Raw genomic sequence first — 22,243 nt, forward strand, 5'->3', positions numbered from 1 at the left:
AGAGCAGGAAGTGATCAGCACATCTGATCATTAAGACCTAGATGCTTGAAGTTGGAGAATCAGAAACAGAGGCACTCAAAATCAGTGGACACTTTAGAAGATTTTGGTCTTTAACCTCTTTGTGCCTCCATTATACCCAGTTTACTATTTTGCCTACCTCCCAGGGGAAGGTGAGGCGAGTTCTAGGACATTAGGCCAAATTCTCTGCTGGTGATGTATTGGAGTTAAACCAGCAGAGAATTTGGCTCTTAAGGCCAAAAGTGCTTTGAGAGCATCAGACGAAAGGTTCCACAGAAATGCCAAACACTACAATAACTAGTAGTTTTGAAGTCTTGATGCGGACAGGAGCTGAGGAGTCTTGCATTTAAAACACTTCCTTTCTTCTGTTGGGTTTCATCAGGTGTGTGAGGAGCAGAAGTGCGAAGAGGAGGTCTTCCCCTTGGCCATGAACTACGTGGATCGCTACCTATCTTCGGTCCCTACTCAAAAAAATCACTTGCAGCTTCTGGGGGCCGTCTGCATGCTCCTGGCTTCCAAGCTGCGAGAGACCATGCCCCTGACTGTGGAGAAACTCTGCATTTACACAGACAATTCCATCACACCACAACAACTCTTGGTAACCTCCCCACTCTGCCTAATAGAGCCTTTCTCCCTATTCCCCAACTCTCTTATCCTCTACATGCTGCTGCTGCTTGACGACATACCTGCCCTGTGACTCCTTCTGTCTTCCTTCCCCTGTTTCCCCAAGCACCTTCCCCCATGTTCTGCAAATAGCCTCTCTGCTTCCTTGCCCAAGTGGACACACAACCTTTCGGAGAGGTAGAACTGCACCCCGCACTTAGAGCCACCACCTCTGCCTCGGTTCCGTGCAGCTCTGGTGTTATTCTCCATTGATTGCTCTGGTAGGCAGAATCATGACACTGAGGTTATAGAAAACATTACATGTGTTAAACACACATCCCCATCACTGAAATTCACCGTGTCCCATGTTGGGGCTTTAATATGGTAAATAGCTCTGGATCAACAGCCCAGGAGAGACCAAAGGCCCTTATTCACAGAACAGGTACTGCAAAAGGCAGTGGACGGGGAAGGTGCTGTCAATGTGCGTATCTGCCCAAACCCGGAGGGACTTCATCTCTGGGGATGAGAGGGGAGCTGAGTTTCCATGTCCTCTGACCCTTGGTCTTTCTTCTGAGACTGCTCACAAGGGGGCCAGTTGTGATGGGGGGCTTTTGTGACCTAGATGCCTGCCCACCGGGAGACCACGGTCCTTGGCGCTCAGAGACCAAGGTGGTAAGTGCTGTAGAGAGGGGCTGGGAATAATATAGGAAAAGGTCATGGACTTGCTGCCATTTGGGATTGTGTGGGGGAGGACAGGAATAGTCCAATGGGAACGAAGTGAAGCCATTTTTACAAGGTCTTAAGTGACACTAGGACTTATTTACTTAACTCCATTGCTGCCCAGGTGTCCCACGGGGTGAGTCTTCTTGGTGGAGCTCAGTCAATGGGGGAGGAACGTGAAAGGGCTTCAGCGGTGTTAGAACATGTGCCCTTTAAGAGGGAACCACCACCTGACTTCAGTGTAACAAACATCCCTTAGGACGGTTTGTCTAACAGAATTTCCTAGGGTTAGTCATCTGCTGGTTAGGTTATTTTTGAGGAGTGGGGGTGGTGAGATGATGTAATAATGATTCGTCCCCGGGGTGGGGAGTGGACCCACTAAACTTTCAGGTGGGAGCTGATAGACATTTCTGGTTATTGGAGAACTTTTTTTATGATCATGCAAATGAGGATTGGGGGGAGTTCCCTTCATCTCCCTGCGACTTCCCCTGAGATATATGGAGGATTGCGATTGCTTCGGTAACACGGGTGGAGGATGCTCACAACCAGAGTAGGTGGATTGTGCCACATGTGATAGCCAGGTACGGGTGTCCACAGGAGTTGCGGGTGCTCATTGTGTCTGTGGAGTTGGCCCCATGGTTGGAATGCAGCTCCTTGCCTGTGCTGCTGTAGAGGAGGGTCCTGTTGGGCACGAAAACTCTATATCCAGGGGTTTCACTCTTCTGTAAATAAAACGTCACCCCTTGCAGCACTTCCTGATTCTTGAATATATTCCATGCATGTAAATCCCATGGATTAGAGTGGGAATTATGTGCATAGAGTTCATTTCTGGATCAGGCTCCAAATGAGAGGCTGGTATGTGTGTGTGGTCCTGTGGTAATGATGGGGATTCAGTCTCCATTCACCCCCTCCTGCTCAGGTGCTTGGCCTGCAAAGGTTGGGGCGGCTGCAGGGGCAGCAGGGTGGGTGCATTTAAAAGACGAGATGGGAAGGGTGTTTTTTTTTTCCCCATGCCCACGGGAGAGAATGAGATGGATAGGTCAAAATGCTCCGATTCAATGGACTGTTTGTGTGGCTGGATTTAATGCCTTCCACAACCCAAGCTCTGCCTACTTGTGACACCAAAATGAGATGCCACGCTCAGTAAATTGGGTGGCTCTTCATATGGCTGTACCTCTCCTTTCTCTCTGTCCATCTAGGTTCTTATATTAGCACCCATCACCATAGTATCGGAGTACTTCCTTTTGTGCTTTGCTCAGCAGTGAAATAGTTAACAGTGCTGACATTTACATTTTCACCAATAGGCTTCTGCATCAATGCCCAGCTGAGATGAGCAAGAACGGTTTCATCCTTGGTGCCAAGCATCCTGCCTTATGGTGCTAATGATGGGCTTCTCATGCATGTGTCCACAACCAAAAGAGTGGAGCTCCCCATGCACTAGCGTGAAGCTCCAGGGGCAGTTGTCTCTTTAGTAATTGGGCTTAACTTGTTTTGTTTTTTGTTGTTGTTTTTTTTGGGGGGGTGGGGTAGGGGGAGGATTGAGCAGAAGGTGAGCTGCCCTGTGGTTAGAGGCAGCAGGTGGGTCAGAGCAGTTGGGGGCCTGGAGAAGGACTTTGTCTTTGAAGGTCATTGGGAAAGAAGATACCTGTAAGGCTGTGATCTGAAAGTCACACCAGTCCTGCTCTTGGTAAACTCTGTAGCCCAGCTGGGAATAGACGGTAGTATGACTTCCCACTCTGATCTCCTCTTGCTGGGTCATAGGCTCCACGACCTGAGAAGGATTACCAACTCTCCAGGATAACCTTGGATGGAACTGGTGAGGTTTGCATTTGTGTTGGGATGTGACAGAGTTAATGCTCTGCTTACAAAACCAGAGAAAGCTGCTGCTTTCCTCCTATGTGCTAATAATGCTATCAACTTCTCTTCTTTCACAACAGTGCAGTGAGAGTGGGTGGGGAGGGGAAGGAGAGCTTCTCCATCGCAGTTTGGACAATGGATACATCCTGGCCTCTTAGCACAAATCTGTGCTTCCGGCGCACTCTCCTGGGCCCTTCTAAGGGAAGCTGGCTCACTTTCCCAGCAGGTTCACTTCCTCCTCTTGGAGAGGATGCCTGGCACAAGCTCGGCATTCTAAAAAGGATAAATTAAAACAAAATCTTGATGAAGTTATTCTTGGCAGAAGGAAATGATGCAAATGAAGGACTTGTCCACTTGGAGGAAGTTGGGTTTCCGTCAAAGGGCGTTATCTAACCATCTTTCTTTTTTCATTAAACCACTGGCGAGAGGCTTTTCTTGCCTGTGCAGGATGGTACTTAGCCACAAGATGGTTGGAGGGAGCAGCTATTGTCAGCAGGTCATACCGTCCCTTGGCTTGGTAGGACCTGGTTCATGTATTAGCTGTACTGTTGTCTCGTCCTCTCCCTAGATATTGGAGACCATGGTTATAAAGAGATGATAGTTTTAGCTTCTAAAATAGCAGTGGTGCTTCCTGGCATCTTGGTTGCCCTGAGGTTTCAGAGGTGTTAACAGTTTGAGCATAACCCATGTGCTCTTTGCAGGGCAGGAGAAGGGAGATGAGAATGAAGATGACTTGTGCTATTGCAACCCAAGGCAGTTTCACTTGGGCTGTTAGCCTGAAACTCATGGGGTTGGAGGGAAGAAAACAATCTGGTTGCCAATGTCTTTGCCATAAAGCAGGAGTCTTGCTTTTTCCTGCGCCTGCTGCTCCAGACTTGCAAAATCCATTCAAGTGTCTCAAGCAAAAGAACTTATCGGCATCTCTGCTGATTCTCCAACGTAGGTGGCAGCAGTAACTTTTCTTCCTCCTTACCTCTTCCCAGAGTCCCATTCACTGATGCTTTTCTCCAGCTGCCATCTTCAAAGACAGCTCAGGACCTGTCATCTGGTACGGTACACTCCTGGGCTTTGACCTTAGTAAGTCTGACTTCCTGACTGCAAGGCATTTGTGGTCAGAATTCAGACGGGCTCAGTACCCATTTAGGCATCAAAATAAGTGGCCAGATTTTCAGAAGAGCCCAGCACGTTGCGTGCAGAGCTCTTCTAAAAATCTGTTCTCAGGGCTAAGCCCTTGAAAATACGGCCATTGCTGGGAGAGAGTTATTTTATATAGCACTAGTGATGTGTAGAGACCCATAGAAAGGCAGGTTCCTCTCTTAGAGGAGCTTAGATTGAAGGGTCAAGTCCTGCAGGGTGCCAAGCATCCTCTACTTAAGCTCCCAAGCAGGAGTGTGCCCTTAGACAGATAACGCAATGAATCGTGCCAGCAGCTCATGGTAGGTAGAGATAGGGAAAGAGAGACAGCAGTAGACTATGGGAAGTGATGACTGCTCTTGGCAGAGCATTTCCAAGGAAAGCAGATCAGGCAAGTTTTGCTTCTGCTTAATTCTTGGGTGCAATTGATGTGACTGTTCTATGTCTGGGGAGCTGGAGGGGGGCAGAAATTGTTCCAGCCTTTGCTATAGACTGCAGCCTTCACAGGAGACAGACACAAACATTTAACCAAAGTTTCCTATTTGCAAATGGACTTTCACATTCTGCTCATTTCAGTAATTCTGCATCTGTTGCTAAGTAGGCTGGGTGGCCAACTACAGCTTTGGAGTCTCTTCCCACCCACTTTTTGAGTCAACTGAACGAACGTAGATGAAGGGGGTCAGAGCTGCTCAAATCTGCTGTTTCTAATGTAAAGTGTGGGTCTGCTGTGAAAAGCGAATTTACAATGGCACCTTGCTGCTCATCAGCTCTGCTGACTTTAGTGACAAAAATTAGCATGAACTTCATCTCCTAGTACTCCTGCAGAGCCAGCACAGTGATGGGAAAGGGAGCCGGATTGGGCGTCTTGAACAGAATTGCTTCGTAAAGTCCAGTCATTTAAACTTATGCAAACTCACTGAAGGCAGTGAGGTTGCACAGGTATTTCTGAGGGTAGAATTTGACCTGCAGCATCCTTATTGTGGATGAAGATCTACAAGAAGGAAAGGACCCAGCTTCACTGTCAAATCCAGGTTGAGTTTGCAGGGCTGCAAATCAGAAAAAAAACCATCTTTATACATGTAAGCACTTGAGCTAGAAATCACTGAGATATGTTAAACACAGGGTCCCATGAGGCTACGTTTCAGAGTAGAACCACAATTTGGTGTCATCTTGGCAGGAGAAGAGGAGGTAATGTACAGTGGAAGCTGCATTACTAAAACCAGTACTGGATGCAGTGAGGAGAGATCAAGAGAGCAGATTTGCTGGTGAAGAACCTGATTGTGTGTGCTCTCCATGCATAGAAATCCCAGCCAAGTGGAGGGGTGTTCTGCACACTGAGTATCCTACAGGATTGGGACCTGACTTTCTCCCAGTACAGAAAAAATGCAGAGCTAGCCGGGAAGTGTTGCTGGCTCTCCAGAGCGATGATAAACTCTGCAGTCTAAAGAAACAAAGGATAATTTCCTATTTTTAATTTTTTTTAACCACTCAGAGCAAGTCAATTAGATGCCAAGGAAACGCCAGGAAAAGGATGTTTGTGATCTTGAGAACATTGTCGCTTTGGTGTGCTGCTCTCCTCTCTGTAGCAGCCTTTTGTTGTGCTTCTTCTAATGATTAAGACATTTTGACATGCAGTTCAAAGCTGGAAGCCAGGGACGGAGGGCGGGGGGCAGAGAGAGTAGCGAGAAGTTTTTATTAGACAGGGTGGCGCAAAGCTTCCGTGAGTCTGATTCTTTGAGGTGCTGAGAATCTGCAGCTCCAAGATTGTTTTGAGCCTCCCTGCATACCCTGGGAAGAGCTGCTTCTTTGTCCTTCTTGAAAGGACAGATTGAGTCACCCAGACAGGTAATAAAACCAGATCAGTGTCAGTGCTGCAGGGGGGAAATAACCCCTCACTTTAAGCCTGGTGAGTCTAGGGTGAGCTCCCATGGGCCACCCAACTTTCTCAGCTGAGCTACAGTTTTTCCTGGTGGGTGGAAGGGGATGATCTCCTTCTGCCAAACATTTCCTGCAGTTGGGACAGGCTCCCTCTGTCGCTTGTTTGCGGTGGGTATGTCTTGTGTCTCTTCGGTGCTGGGTGGGAGGTCCCAGACTGACAACCTTTGAGGCTTCAGTCTCCTGTTAATAGAGTTATAGAGTTTATGGCCAGAAGGGACCATTAGATCATCTAGTCTGACCTCCTGTGTAACACTGGATGAAATTCTCTGGCCTGTAACTCTTGTGGTAAGCCCAATAACTTGTTTGACTAAAGCATATCTTATCCACAGAGCAAGTCTGAGCAGTGGCCATGCTTGCTTTCCCATCAGTGCTCCAACCCCAGAAAGAGGCCTTGGGCCTGATCTGGACAGTCTGCGTATCGGGGCAAGAGGGAGTGTTAGCTTCGGCACATCAGCCTTCCCAGCGACATTGGCAACAAAGGGATTTGAACCCTGATTCCCAAAGACTTGGATTGAACCCCAGTAAACTCATTTCACATAGGCAGGCAGGCAGGTGATGACGACTTTCAGTCACGACTGCCCGAGGCAGTGTTCTAATTAGTGATCGAGAGAGGAAGAGCTCTGTATCCCATTCCCGATCCCTGGGCTCTGCAGCAGAGGCCTTTTTCTGGGTCCCCTTGCTAGTCTTCTTCAGCAGCTCAGACCCCCTTTCTGTAGCCAAGCCTGATGTCCGTTCTATATTCTCCTGTAATACGGTGCATCCCAAATGACCTTTTCCTGTGATCTTCAAGACCTGTGGTTTACAATCAGTCTTCTACTTGCTCCTTGCTTTCCTCACTGCATTTAATTGAAGAGAGTATAGGTTGTTGGGAAGGTGCTGTTCTTATGTGCTGTGAAGGTAGAAAGTAGGCTGGTCAGTATAAAAGACCAGGCAATCCATCTGGGGAGCTTGCGGGGGAAGGGGACCCAACACCCTAAAACAACCCTGATTCTAGCAAAATACCATCCACTGGCAGGAAATGGCCTTGCAGCCGCACAGTGATGATACTGTGCGTTTTGCCCAGTGTGCGATTCGAAACAGGTTGAGCAATGCTGTTGTTTAACAACTCAGAACTGGTACTGTTGTGTAAGGGGAAAAGGGGGGGGGGGGGGTTGTTTTTAAATGAGCTAAGCCAGATCCGTCTGAAAAATCAATCTCGCTTCTTCAAAACTGCTTATCCTGGCAGAATTGGCTGCCCTGTTGGCTTCTCTGGGGGCAAAATCAACCTCGTAATCTATTGCCATTTAAAGATAATGGGACTTCTGGTAATGGGAACTACACTCTGAAATCAAGTGACCTAGTTAAGGCCAAGTGATGTCAAGAGGTAGAGACACCACTTTATTTGTTGCACTTACGTGGCCTCCATCCCAATAACATCAGAGCGTGTCACACAAGCTTTAATATACCTATCTTCACAACTCTCCTGTGAGGCTGGGCAGTGCTGCTCTCTCCATTGTAGAGGTCATCTTTCCTGTTGAGGTGGTTATGGAATGAAAGGGCTGGTTTGGTTTTGTTTTTGTTTTTTTTTAACAAAAGGAGGAAGTGACACTTATTGGCTACAGGAGATCCTGGACTCTATTCCTGGCTCTGCCACAGACTTGCTGTGTGATCGTGAGCAAGCCGCTTGACCTCTCTCTGCCTCATTTTCCCCACTCTGAAGCGGGAATAATGCTCAGAGGGCTCTTTGGAAGTTCAGTGGGCATGATCCTGAGAGGGGGCGAGCAGCCGCCGCTCCAGCTGAAATCAATGGGCGTGCGAGGGCACAGCGCCTCTAGGGATCAAGCCCAGAGTCTGTAAAGTGCTTTGAGATCACCTTGTGGAAGGAGCTATACAGGCCAGTGTTCGAAAGGGTCCCTGTCATTCTGTCTGCTTTCTAGTTCTTCCGTGTTTAAAAGTTGTTCTTGCAGCAGACTCTGTCATCCTGCCTCAGGCTGGGGTCTCACCAGGTCTTTTGAGCCAAGTTGGGTCAAGTTGGTTGGACGAGAGACCCTTCCGGAAAGGTGTCGAAGGAAGTGGTGTGGTGACTGGGTTGTGCTCTTCTTTACGAGTTGGTAGTGAGCCAGTGACCCAGCCTGGCGCTAGGGGGCATGGTACTGTTGGAGGTGCCTTAAGTAGACATCCTGATCGTTTGTTGTCACTAAAGACCCAGTGCCTGGTTCCCCAGTAAAACTGGACACTAAGCTTGGCATTGTAGCCAAATTCTAACGTAATCCCTCAGTTAAACATCCCTATAGATGCCGCTGGAAAAGTTACTCTTCCTTTTCTAAAACTGCATAGTGTCGCGGTTGTAGAATGGCTTCTGTGCTCCAACCTAGAGGTGGCTGCATTTCCTTAGGCAGTGAAGCAGTCAGTATAGACGGTCCAGCCATAAAGTGGTTAGAGATGGAGGGTATTAAGGTTAACGCTCCTGGGTGAATTCTGTGATTCTTACTCTGGCAGATGCCCATTACCATCAATGGGAGGTTAGGCTGAATGAGGACAGTGCAATTTCGCCCGTAGGTTGGCTTGGTTTAGCTGCACACTCATTTTGCCCCTCTCTATCGTGAGCATTTAAACTGCATCCACTGCCGGAATATTCAGGGCCGTCCCTTGTAAACTGCTGTGAGCTTCCTTAGGTGCAGAACTTATCCGTGCCCTATAGCCCCTTTGTGCTGCACAGCCATGAGCCAGGGGCCTCTCCAGCAAGCACAGAGGAGGTGTACCCAGTTCTGTTCCCCTACTTCAAGGAAACATTCTGGGAGCGGAGAGGGGGGAGTGGCCAGGGAGTGCCTACTCCCTGGTTATTCTGCACTGTCCCGTAGGGGTTACTCCTCTATTGGTGCCGGTTTGCAAGTTAAGGAAAGCGCTAGTTAATCTGCACCAATAGAGGAGAGGCCTGTGGCTTCCTCTCTTGATCCCTACACAAGGCCATGCATCAGTGCAGGCATGGATTTGTCCCACAGTCACAGACTGCGGGGAGATGAGTCCCCTGGCAGGAACTTTGCTTCCCCTCTTTCTGTCCTGCCTCATAGCATTGCAGCATGGACGCTATGCCGCGGGGCTGGCTCCTCCCCAAGCACCGTGCTTACACGCTCTCAGCTCTCGCTAACTCTCTCCGTGGCAAAGCACTTTCTGTACAGAAAGGTCTGACCTGTTTGTGTAACACTCGCTCTCTGTCCCCCACTCAGGACTGTGAGGTCCTCGTCCTTGAGAAGCTAAAGTGGGACCTGGTGTCGGTGATAGCGAACGACTTCTTGGCTCACATCCTCTATCGGCTCCCGCTGCCCACGGACAAGGTAGAGCTGGTGAAGAAGCACGCACAGACCTTCATCGCCTTGTGTGCCACAGGTATGGGGCTGCTTGTTGCACTGGGGGCAGCAGAGCTGTCTCGTTAGGACTGGCCAGGCTAGAGCAAGCAGCAAGGGTGGGCTGGTGGTTACATCACAGGACTGGGAGCTGGGTAACCTGGTTCTGATTCCTGGCTCTGCCATTCTGACTTGCTGGGCAAGTCACTTGGGGTCTGATTTCTAGAGAGGCTCAGCACCTACATCTGCTGGGGAAATCCAGGCCCTTAACCTCTCAGTGAGTTCATCTCCCTGTCTGAAAAACTGGGGATGATAATGCACGGGGTTGCGAGGCTGAGTACACTAATGTTTGTAAATTGCCTTGAGATCCTCGGCTGGAAGCCACCACAGAAGGGCAAAGCCCCAGTAAGAATATTATTATAATGGCTAAAGCCTGGCATGGTGCAGTCAGCTGTCCATGGTCAGCGTCAGCTCTTACTGCCCAGCCGGGCCTCTCAAGTGGCGAGAACGGCACAAACCCACCACTCCTGAGCGTGCCCCACCACTCCTGAGCGTGCCCCACCACTCCTGAGCGTGCCCCACCACCTGGCCCCTTGGCTGTAGGCCAGAATTCTAATGTCAGATTCCAAAAGTTAGAGATGGCAAAGGTGTGTTGGGGCTTCCCAGGCCAGTGCAGCATCACTCCCGGCTAGGTGCTCTCCAGTCTAGATCTAACCACCCAAGCAATGCGGTTTCCAGCACTTCCCCGGCGGAGACTGTTCCACAGGCTGAGATCTCAATGCATTCCTGACATTCAGCCTACGCTTGCCTTTGCTTAGGGCTCGTCTACGCGGAGACTTACTCCAGAATAGCTATAGCGCTTTAAATTCACACCTTGCCTTATTGCGGAATAACTTCCCTGTGTAGACAAGCCCTTAGTTTTACCCCTTTTTCCTAGTCCTATCTACTGCACCACTCTAAGCCATTTAGTGGGGACGGATAGCTCCGTGGTTTGAGCATTGGCCTGCTAAACCCAGGGTTGTGAGTTCAATCCTTGAGGGGACCATTTAGGGATGTGGGGCAAAAATCTGTCTGGGGATTGGTCCTGCTTTGAGCAGGAGGTTGGACTAGATGAGCTCCTGAGGTTCCTTCCAACCCTGATATTCTATGATTCTATGTCTCTTCCTGCCTTGGATTGCAGACACTCGTTAGCTTTACAAGGTTGCTGCAGGACGTAGCCATGTTCACAAGGATCCTTGCTAACATTCCTTATTCCATTCCCTGCCTGGGTTTGTAGATTACACCTTTGCTATGTACCCTCCGTCCATGATTGCAACGGGCAGCATTGGTGCAGCGATTCACGGCCTGTCTGTCTCAGCTAACTCTTTCTCCGGCGAAGCACTCACGGAGCTGCTGGCCAGCATTACTGGCACAGAGGTGGTAAGTAGTGGTTTGGGGGAAGCGTGGCACAGAGGTCTGGGACTCGGGACTGAGGATTCGGTTGCTGGACTCACTGCGTGCCCTTGGGCATTTCAGTTCCCCTCTCTGTGCCTCAGTTTCCTCATCTGTAAAATGGACACCAGAATGATGCTCACCTACCTGTGTAAAAGGCCTGGGGATCATTAGCTGGAAGGTGCTTTATAATGCAAGATAGTATTGACTATCTCTGCCCAGGCACTGCCAAGCTGATCAGACCACTGGATGTTGGTGTTCTGGGATGGGGAGACCACCAGGAATCTGTTTTGGGATAGAGTTGGAATCTAAGTGAGAAGGCAGCACAGGGGCTGAGAGATTATGCCAGGGGAGGGCTGTCACTGTCACCCTGTTGGGTAGTTGCATTAAGCTAGATCTAGAGGGTCCCAGGGCATTTGTGCTTATTCCTAGCCTCCCAGCAGAGGTGCATGGGATGGGGCTTAAGGCAGAGGAGAGGCTGCATACATACGTTGGGGAGAGAAGCCTGTGTCCTCAGGGATGGAGAAGTAGCTGCTCAAGCAGACACCTGCCAAGAAGTGTTACAGGGCTTCAGTGCCCAGGCCTGAAGTCTCAAGTCGCATTCTGCAGGGAGGGAGGGATATTTCTCTTTCTCAGTCAGGTTTGGGATCTAGGTCTCCTTTATTCTCCAGCTTCAGATATAGGGGTTGCTCATTCCCCCGCTCCCCCCAGTAAGTGACCTTCAAAGTAGAGAAGGGACAGGGCTTGGCTGTAATGGAACAAAACAGGATTCTTCACTGAGGCTGCTGGACACAGGCAGACCCTGTAAGTTCTCTCCAGCTCCCAGACTAACTTGGTCTATGCTGCCTAGTGTCCTCACGCAAGGTCTCCCTGGGTCCTGGCCTGGACTAAGCAGTCATGGAAGGGATGCTGATTACATTATACCACCCAAATGTCCAGACTGTGGTAACCCTCGGAGTGTTTTTGTTATTGGAGTCCCCAGTCTCTCCCTGAGCGCGGTACTACAGCGTCTGGTTTCCTCGCCCCCAGGGCTGCTTCAGCCTCCCACGGTCTGCTCCTTCTCTCCTTGCTGCCGGAATTACAATGCCAGGAGGGACGGCTGTGTGGCCTCCTGCAGACTGCTGTATATGGCTCCCGTCTCATCAGCATGATCCTCTCCTCCCCAGCTGCTGACCTTAGACTGAACGCCTCTTCTCTACACACCGTGTTGGCTCAGAAAGCTGTGGCTGAAGCTAGGCAGAGCCTGGCTTTTTGTTCCGAGTCTGTACAGCGCCTAGCACGGTGGGGGCCGGGGCTGTGACTGGGGCACCTAGATGCTACCATAATACAAATAATTACTAATTGTAATACAGAGTGCTGGCTCTTGCCATGGTTAGGTAGGCGCAAGGGGCTGTGAATCTTCACTGGCCAGCAGTCACTGGCAGGGATGCCCTGGGAAGAAGTGATAAAGATCCCCCGCCTCTCCTGCCTCTTTCCGGAGCATAACTACACTAGCCCGAGGTACTTCCCCAGCTCATAGCATGCAGCGGGGTGCGTGGCTGCTGCATGCCAAGGTCTGTTCCCCGACTGCCCGGTCGTACGATGGCCCGGATCACTTTCTCCTTTTGTCCAGCGTGATGGGGGGCGTGCAGGAAGCCTTTGAAAAGCAGACACAAAGGGAGGCACCCGCTCACCTGAGCGGACAGGTGTTAACGGGATTGGGTTCACGGGAAAACAGGCTCGGCAGCTGCTAACCTCGGCCAGTGTCCGATTGCTGCCGCTCTAAGCGTGGGCGGGAAGGGAGCCAGAAGCAGCTTGCCATTCCAGGACTCTTGATCAAAGGCGGATGTGCATGGAGCCGTAAGGCAGGAGTATGGGGAACTGGTCCCTCAGCACCTTTGGGGAGCAGGTCGGGGGCTTGAACTAGGATGGTTCAGGGTCCCTGTCTTCAATCATCCCTTGCTCCGAGCACTGGACCTCGGGAGCCCTTGTTCCCCCACAGCCCCTTTGATCTCTGCATCTGCCCAGGCACAGAATGCTTGAACTCTAGGTGGAGTTAGTTACCCTCCCCCGATAGCAGCTCTGGGGAATTGGGAGGTTTGGGGCTGTAGTGGAGCCGGGAGAGGGATAATCACAGCCTAGTATTGTCAGAGGGAGGCCGGGTGGGGGGGGCTCACTTTATTTGCTCAGTGGTTTTTGTTTGAGCCTTTAAAAAGTAACTTTGAATTGCCTGCAGCCAGCTGCTCTCAAGCTGCTGCTGTGAATGGGGCAGAGGCTGAATGCTGCCCTGTGAGCAGAGTTAATTGAAGCCCGCGAAGGAGAACAGGTGGGAAGCAGGGAAGATTTCAAAGGCCGGCGAGGGGGAACACAAAGGAAAGATTAGAGGGCATTGGAGTCGCTGAGGCCCAAAGCTGTTACTAGGCTGCCTTCCTTTATGTAACCCCATTGGTGTGTGCGCGCAATGCAGCCTTTTCTCCCAACCCCCTCCCGGGTTCCTTCCGACTTCTCCGTGCCAACCATGTCTTCAGGGCCGATCTCCTGAGCTTCGGCTGTTGTTATTTATTCTTTGTATTACGGTAGCACCTAGGAGCCCCCTTCCTGGCCTAAGACCCCATTGTGCTAGGTGCTGTACAGCCACAGAGCAAAAAGACGGTCTCTATCCCAAGGGACAGCCATGTCCTCTCTAGCTGGAGTAACCTTTCTTTGGACTACTTCCACTGGTGTTCTAATGGATGGAGCGGAGGGAGGGATGGGGGTGGGGGAAGGATTCCAAGCTCTGATTCCTGGGCCCCATTGATTCAGTCCATGAGCTTGGACAGGTCTCTTCCCCTTCCGGCGACTCAGTTTCTCCACTGCTTAAATAGAGGAGGATGATAACCTCCTTCCAATGGCCACTGAGGCTTAATTCATGAATGCTGGCGGTGCTGCAGGGCATTAAGGACATGCAATGGCTTACCGTTATGCAGACTGTGCTGCTTTGCTCTGTTCTGCCTCTGCTACCAGGCTGATAAATTCCTGCCATGGGTATCTGGGCCGTAAGGACTTGGGACCTCAAGCATCTAATAGGTTCATTACTCCTGGTTGTATTAAGGTTTTATCTTAAGCGTGTGATCACCGAGGGGTTAGGTGCTGCCCGCTTACTACTTAACAAGTCTTTGCTCTCTGGTAAACGTGCCCCGTACAAGGTTTGATTCTGAGTGTGCAGCATTATCCACAGGGAGATGGGCAGGTTAGAGTCTTCCTCCCCCTTTCCTGTAAGGCATGGGACCATACCTCATTTTTTAAATAGGCATCTGATGGAAGGTGACAGCCCTAGATTCTGGGCTCCTTTACAGAACAGGTATTGCGGGGGCAGGGCAAGCGTCCCACAGCATACTCAGCCAGCACGCAAGGCCCCTCTAGAGAGCCAGAGGAGAGCTCCCTCTCGATGCCTAGACAGTCCGTAGCATCTCTGCCGAAACCAGCCCTTTTGCGGGTGATTGCAATGGTGGCTTTTATGAGATGTAGACCTCTGTCTCGGTTCCTAGTAGACCTAGCCGCCGAATTCAGAGAGGCCATCCAACAGTGGCAGCTTCTGGTTACTGCCGACCTGTGCTGAACTCGAACCAGGGTCTCCTTGCCTATCCCCCGTCCCTGCAGCCCATAGACATGGCCTGCCAGCTGTCCCCTCTCCTTCTCCTGCCCTGGGTATAACACAGCAGTGAACCAGCCAAGAGGGGGTTTAGAATGGCCGTTGCTGGGGCCCCGTGTACAGCTCTCTTCGCCTCGTTGCTGCGGGTAGAAGGCTAGAGGCTACGCTTACTGGAAATGACTTGGGGAAGGGGAGGTGGGTGTTGCTATTTTTGCTTGCCACATCCTCTGTCAGTTTCTAAGAACCAGTTGTGGATTCCTAGTAAGAGATTCTATGTGTGACACAATCCTGTGAACAGAGACGGCCCAGAGTCCAGCCTGGCTCTGGCCAGAACCCCAGCCCTCGTCTGTGCAAAATGCCACCATTCCTCATCAGAAATTGGGGGCAGAGGGCAACCTCTGCCCTTTACAGATGCAGGAGGCCCCAGACTCCGCTGCATCTTGTGCAGCACCCTGGTGAGTCACTGCAATCTAGTGTCAAACTGGAGGAGTTTCCTCACCCTGCAGAGGCTCTAGGGGGATTGTCTTCGATACTTGCCGTGCTCTGCTAATTATAATCATTCTTGCTTCAAAGTTTCCCTGAGGCTGGGCATTTCCCTTGCCCCAAGGACTGCACTGGAGCCAGGATCCTGGACAGTGTTGCCAGGAGATGCAGTATTGGGCTCCCAGTGCATGAAGAATCTAGGAAAAATCAGATGAAGTTCTCTGATGGTATAGAAAGTGTAAGAGCCTAGTGAGGAGCATATTTTTGTCATGTAGATGTACCTGCATCTTAACAGAGTGTTAATGTCCTCTGCAAAAACTGATAGCTTCGCATGAGACCCTTGGATTGGGATAGCTGACTGGAGTCTGAGAAGTCTGGGTCTAGCTTTCACGGAAGGCTTGGAGTTAAGTGGAAAACTGTTCCCAAATGTTCCTCACTTTACTAATGCCCCTCCCCCCCCACCACAGCACAGCTTGGTCCTCTGTTGGAAATGAAGGACCAAAAACAGTGGGTTTAATTTAACTCCACAGAAGGTGCCAGATCCCACGGTGATTTGGGTCCTACAAGACCGTAGGCAGCCCAGTCAGAGACTGAGCCCTCTGAAGGAGAAGAAGTGGGATAGAGCGAGGATGTGGGCAGTTGCTGGGAAGTCAAGGTGACTAAAGAAACCAGCATCTCTTGAAGTATTGAAAAACGTCTCCGGGCGTTTAGGCTAACGTGTGTGCAGTCTGACACAGGTCCTTGCTCCGTGTTAATATAGGTAAATACCAGTGCAGGAACTGTTTACGTCCATTGAGAGAGGAAACAAAAGTAGGAAAAGCCATGATATTGTGGAGCTGAAGAAGGGGTCCTGTCTAGGGAAATTATCTTTCCAACCTCTCCTACTGCTCCAGAACAACCTGCACCCCGCCGTAGCAGGCCATAAAAGTGACCTTTGTGGGAATCCAGTAGAGTAGGGAGAAGAGGTGGAGTCACTGCAGAGCAATTTCTTAGAAAGGGCTTAAAGAATAAACTCAGATAAACAAGTTGGAGACGATCTGCCTAGGACTAAGACTCGTCCATCCATTTAGATACTCAGGCCTGAAATATAGCCCCGCACCTGTTTAGAGACCTCAGCAGGGCTCTCTGATTTCCGAGAGGCAGAGTGGAATTGATGCCTCTGGTCTTCTTTCTTTCCTCTCTCGCAGGACTGCCTGAAAGCGTGTCAAGAGCAAATTGAGGCAGCCTTAGCTGAGAGCCTGAAACAGGCTTCCCAATCCCAGCAGGAATACAGCTCCAGGAAGACTCCCGACTACCCGGCCAGCCAGAACGGCAGCATGACCAGCACGCCTACAGACGTCACAGACATCAACCTGTGATGAACCCCCCTTCCCCATAGTCCCCCAGCCCCAGGAGAACGGGACCTCGCACTGGAGAGGGAGAGGCCTTGTGGAACCTGCTGCCCATTAATTCTGTCCGTCTGAAACGCACCGGGGACTCAGTCCACGCACCTGAGGTGGCAAGGACCCATCAGCTGTCCACCCAACAGCCCAGTAACATCAGAGGGGAGGTGGGAGGCTAGGCTGTGATGACCTCACAAGAGGAGACTCAAGCAGGTCTAGATGGGTTGGCATCTGGCAGTACTTTGCTGTCCCTACTGTTAACCTGCCTCACCAGACGGTGGCGGGGGGAACGTTTTGTGGTGGGCGGGGGTTAAAATACATCGGGGGAGGGGGTGAAAGAGCTTAACTTCAGTTTTAAAGAGTTTTTCGGGTTGTTTGTCTGAAACATAGTTGGTGCACCGTTGCCGTTTGCTGTCTCCTAGGGAACCTTGGTCTCAAGCACTGCCAACCCTTCCGTGTGCGCACTTTATGCACATTAAGCTCTTTTATTATCTTGGCTTCTGGGATGAAGAAACATTCACCCAATGCCTCCTGCATTGGAGCAGCCCTCAGTCCCTAGTACAACAGGTTGGCTTGGTTTGGGGCCGAGAAGATGGGTTGATGGGGAGCCATCTGGAGGAAAATAAGAGGAGCGGGTGAATCCATCTCCTCACTGCTCAACACCGGGCTGGTTGGGTTTCTCCTACGGGGAGGGAATAGCAGGGTTGCTTGTGTCATTGTTAACAGGGAGAACAAGGGTCTGGTTTCTTGTTTTTTTGCGCTTGCTTTGTGCAAGTGCTCTGTTTTGGGGATAAGTCTTAAGAGCTGGTACCGAAAGGTAAAAGCCCTGGGAAGAAGGAGACCTTTAGTGTGAGGCTCACTGGGTGTAGGGTTGGAATTGGACTCACTGCACCTGAACTACCTTAAATTGCCTTTGCTTTCTGCCATTCTCCAAGAGGCATTAACCAACTGCTCAGACAAGGGAAGAAGAAATGGAAGATTTGCAACTTCTTGGTGGGAAACTGGGTGCTACTTCCCCTTTCCAAACAGTGCCTTAAGCATCCTTCCACCTACCTCCATCAATCCGCTGTGCCACCAGGGCTCTCACGTGGAGATGAGTTAGTTAGTTCAGACACCACTCTTATTTTTAAGTATATACTGAATGTGCTGCTATAGTCTTAAATTTTGATGAACTCCTCCAGAAGGTCTCAAATGCAACTGGAAAAATAAAAAGCAGGAGGGTGAGGGCAAGAGAGGGGGCAAATATAGAGTGTTTTTATAGGTGATATATATATATATACACACACAGAATAGGCCATAAATACTTCCAAGCACTTATGGACAGAGAAAAGATTTTTGTTGTTGTTGTTGTTCCTGTTTTAGTTTTTAAAAAGTTTTAAAAAAATGCTGCTTTGATAAGAGAGAGACTTACAGATGACTATTTTATTAAAGGGCAGAAGCCAGCTGGACTCTTGTCTGCTAAGATGGGAGGTAGAACACTGCTGCTTACATGGATTTCTGGGCACTGATGGTGTCTTACTCTGTGACTATGTCGCCCTCCAGGGAGGAGAGGGGGAAAAACTCCCTCCTAGGCTGCCACTAGAAACAGAGTCTTGTTTGTCAGGCTGCTTTTTCCTTCCACCCGTCCTCCCACCGTGCTTAGCCTGATTTGCCAAAAAGGAAAGCTGTCTGCCACTGACTTCTGCTAGCTGTTAAAGTTAGGAGGGGATAGAAATTACATGATGTTTGGGGGCTGTTTGTATAAAAGGAAAAAATATATATATATATTAATGAGTTAATTTAAAAATAAAATTGTTTGAACTATCCATATGCAGAAATTCCAGGGCTAGAAAACCAGATGAAAGCATATGATGTTGCAATAAAAGACTTTTTAAAAAAAAGTGAAAGCATCTAAAGTTTCCCCTTTGAAAGACTGAGTCAGATTATGTCTCTTTTTTGAGTGCCTGAGTGGGGCACGGCCCTGTATACAAAGAGATCTCTGGAGCCAGGTTCTTCTACTCCTAACAGCAACAAAAACAATAGCTGTCTCTTCCTTTCTAATCCCTAGCCCAGAATTTACAACCCAACCAAATGCAGGTGACCTTGTTCAGACAGACATGGCTCACAGCTGAGGGATCCACAGTTTGACTGATTCCTCAGCTGTGGGCTAATTTGCCATGTCATTGTCCACGAAGTGCATTGTTCCTGAAGGACACTGGGGAGGAAGTGAGTGCGAAGTGTCAGCAGGGCTCATATGGGAGAATGTATAAAGAAGAGGTGGGGAGGAGCAAAAGAGGATGGCGAAGGGATAAGTATACATTGGATTAAGAGAAAAGCTGGAGGATGGGGTGGAAGCAGGCAAGGTCTTGAAGCTGAGACTCTAATGCAGGTGAGAGGGAAGCTGGGGTGGGGGGAGATTTCAGTGGGGTGTCCTGGACGGTAGCAGCAGCTTGGATGGTGGCTAGGGGAAAAATCAACTGGCCTTAAACTCACTTGAGAAGCGGCTCAACTGAACCAGAAGTGTATATTAGAGAAAGACACCCCCCTACCCCACCATCAAAACCCCAGCAATAGGCCCTAGCGGGAGTACGTGGGAGAACCTAGGACTTGGGCACTCCACTAACTGGGGTCCTTAATAACATGCAGGCTTCCACCCCTGGGGCAAATTTTGCGCTGTACCTTACTTGCTTTGTTGATGCACCTGTCAAAGGCTACGTGACCCCCTCTGGTGTAACGGCGTGGAGGTCGTTGGATGAACACAGCGCTCCAGCTTGAAAGTGGGACAGAGCTCAAGGTAGAAATATATATTTAAAAGCTTTGGGCGGGGGGGGGGGGAGTCAGGACAACAAGGCCTGGTGGGGGGCACACAGTAGAAGACTGTGACTTTATAACTATCTACTGACTCTCTGAAGTATCTTTGCCAAATGGTTTTCAGTACAGCCGATACAACTTAGCGTTCACCAAGGAGAGTGAATGCGAACTACACTAGGAGTCTAGAGTCTCTCTCCACCTTATCTGCTTGTTATGACTAAAGGAAGGAGATTAAAATCAGGGAGTGTAGGAAAAGGGACAGCCCCTGGTGGATGGGCTCCAGGCAAATTACCTAATTTCAGCATGATTCAAAAATGGCCCTTTTGTCCTCAACAGCCCTGCTCCTGCTGTAGCACAGAGGTGAGCTGCAGGTGTCACTGCTGTGAATACTGCAGTGCCCCAGGAGAGCGAGCTGGCGTCTGCACCTCCCTGTGCATCACAGGCAGAATATTCTGCTACCTTTCAACGATGGGGCCAATCCCTCATGCACGTGTGAAAGGTTGCACAGATGTCACCGCGGGCCTAAGTGATAGATAAGGACAATATCCAGGCCTGAGGGCAGGATGTGGTGTGCAGAACCTCTGACTGGTGGCAACGCATACGGAGGAAACCCAGCTTGACTCTCAGTTCCCAGGCTGAGTTTGCAGGTTGTCCTGTTTTATTACAGAGGGAGGGAAAGGAGCTTTTTAAATGTAAATGGTGAATTCTTGATCTGGACAAACATGGGAACCCCATGATGGAAATCACTTTTCAGAGCTTACAGAGCTCCCTGAGGGTTGCAAACAAGGCGTCTGGACGGTCATGACCACTCTGCCATTCAACTGTTGCTAAATGTTGGGGGGGGGGGGAAACCCAGCCACATGGGAATGGGGACCTCCCTGGAAAATGCTGAGAATCACTGGTAGAGAGCAATTCTCGCAGGGAGCATTTTGCAAGAGTATGATCATCCTGCTATGCTAGTGTGACGGAGCAGCTCCAAAGGAAGAAGTAAAGCTAGCAGAGTCCCAGTTTTAAGTGGAGTCAGGGCCACATGAAATCGGGGTACAAGATGGAAAGTGTTTGGGTTACAAAGCCAAGCGGAACACGAACGCACATGGCTTGGGTGACACGGGGAAGGCGAGCTAACTAGCGATTGCAGTTCTGCAAAGCTTGTGCCCCTTGACTGAATCAGGGTGACTGAAGTGACTGCACAGAAGCATGCACTAGAGAGCACCGGACAGGAGGGGTGCACTGGCGTGGGAGGTGGGGTGGTTGGAGTGGCAGGGAAGGACCACACTGCAGTGTGGTAGGGGAGCACGTCAGAGCATGGGGGTGCAGAGTAGGTGCGCTGGGGAGCTGGGACTGGCGCATTGCAGCGAGGCACCGAGCTGCTCCCTGGAGTGACTGTTTAGCAGTGGGTACCACAAGCTGACAAGTGGAGGTTTCCCCCTGTGTCAGCTCTTTGCATTTGGGGATTTCCCCCTTCAAAGCCACCACCTCGCCACGTTGCTTTCTCACACTCCCCTCCTCAGCTCTGCTGATGGCTGTTGCGTGTACTTTCCACAGAGCGCTGCAGGGATGTGTGGCGACAGCAGGAGGGTTTGGGCTCTAGCTGCCTGAGCAGAGGATGATGTGGGGCTGCTGTGAAAGCCCGCGTAGCACTTAGCTTCCTCCCTGCCAGTCTGCCTGGTAACAGCCAAGCCTGCAGCACACCCTCCAGCAGCAAGAGAAACTTTTTTTTTTTTAAACCCCCCTAGGGTATTAAACACAGCTGAGCCACTACGCTCTTCCCCTAAGGTCATGGCCTGGGGAGCCTGGCATCTGCCCTGTGAAGAGGGAAGGAAAGGCCCTTCTGTGCCAGCCCCTGGCAACCTGCTGAGGAAGCACAGAATCCCTGTTCTTGGGAGGGGGTCCCCCACAGCAGGTGATTCCACCAGGACAAGCCCTGCCTGGCAGCGCAGCTGCTAACTCCAACTCCACAGGCTCCAGGGCTTTAGCCTGGAGCTCAAAGCACTTTTATGCCTTCCTGTTCCCTGCAGGGTAGAACTTATCCCTGCCTCTCACAAGCACGGCTCTGTGCGCTTGCAGGGTGAGAGGGAGGGAGTAATCAAACCCAGGCGTCCTGATGATTTTGCATCATGTCCTCTTGCAGTCAGGAACAGCGGCGGGAGGACTGCTCCTCTCCCCGCACGGAAGGAACTGCCCTTTGCTGTCTGGAGCAGGGGTTCCATCGGGCCCATCCTGACAGCCGCTCTGCCTGCCTCCTTTGTTTGCCTGCTGTGTTTCGCCACCTCGTGGGGGACTGAGATAGATCAACCCCAACTTCCTTTTGTTCAACGCGGTGTGAAAGCCTCTGAGCAGCTGTGAGCAAAGAGATAACTAGACAAGGAGCTGGCTTAGCAGACGAGGGCACAGACTCCTGTGTTGCTAGGGGGACAATTGCCATAAAGGCCATTGCCCTGGAAGGACTAAGGCCTCCACTGACTTCAAGGCCTCAGCTTTGCCTGCATGGGGACTGGACCCTGAACTGCAGGGCTCAGAGGAGGTAGGCTGAGCAGCCGGAGGACAACGGCTCCACGCACTCTTAAAGCTCCGGGTTGTGGCTGTCTCCAATAGAACGGGTGGGCATGGAAAGGGCTGCCAGACTCACAGCTGCATAGGTGTCAATCTCATCCTGGCTGATCTTCTGGATCAAGTGAGTAGGGGACAGGCCCCAGGAGAGCCCCTCTTACCATCTCTTCAAATAACCAGTCCCCTTCCCTTCTTCAGACCTAGGAGCGAGTTCAACTGCTGTTAATTATTTCCAGTGCAGGGCCACCCAGAGGCTCCCATTGCAGATCAGGCCAGGGCCTCAATGGGCTAGGTGCTGTATAGAGCCAGACAAAGGCAGTCGCCAAGCCCAAACTTCCTGTCTCCTTCCATGTCCTGCCTCCAGCAGTAAAAGAGAATAGGTCCCTCCTCTAAAGGAGAAACAG

The 22,243-nt window shown here is 50.6% G+C and overlaps 1 protein-coding gene across 3 annotated transcripts in view; it reads left to right on the forward strand.

Moving 5' to 3' along the window:
* CCND3 (cyclin D3) overlaps nt 1-19,257 on the forward strand; it is a 69,409-nt gene extending 50,152 nt beyond the window's left edge. The window contains exons 2-5 of one of the 3 annotated variants that reach the window (XM_034767323.1): nt 401-616; nt 9,477-9,636; nt 10,870-11,012; nt 16,305-16,475. In XM_034767323.1, coding sequence (XP_034623214.1) covers nt 446-616; nt 9,477-9,636; nt 10,870-11,012; nt 16,305-16,475 — 645 coding nt within the window. In that variant the 5' untranslated portion in view covers nt 401-445. Of the gene's footprint in view, nt 1-400; nt 617-9,476; nt 9,637-10,869; nt 11,013-16,304 lie in introns of all 3 variants that reach the window. The other 2 variants (XM_034767322.1, XM_034767324.1) reach the window with 2 other exon arrangements.
* The last annotated feature ends 2,986 nt before the right edge of the window (nt 19,258-22,243 follow it).

The sequence above is a fragment of the Trachemys scripta genome, chromosome 4 (genome assembly GCF_013100865.1).
Source record: "Trachemys scripta elegans isolate TJP31775 chromosome 4, CAS_Tse_1.0, whole genome shotgun sequence".
Taxonomy (NCBI): domain Eukaryota; kingdom Metazoa; phylum Chordata; order Testudines; family Emydidae; genus Trachemys; species Trachemys scripta.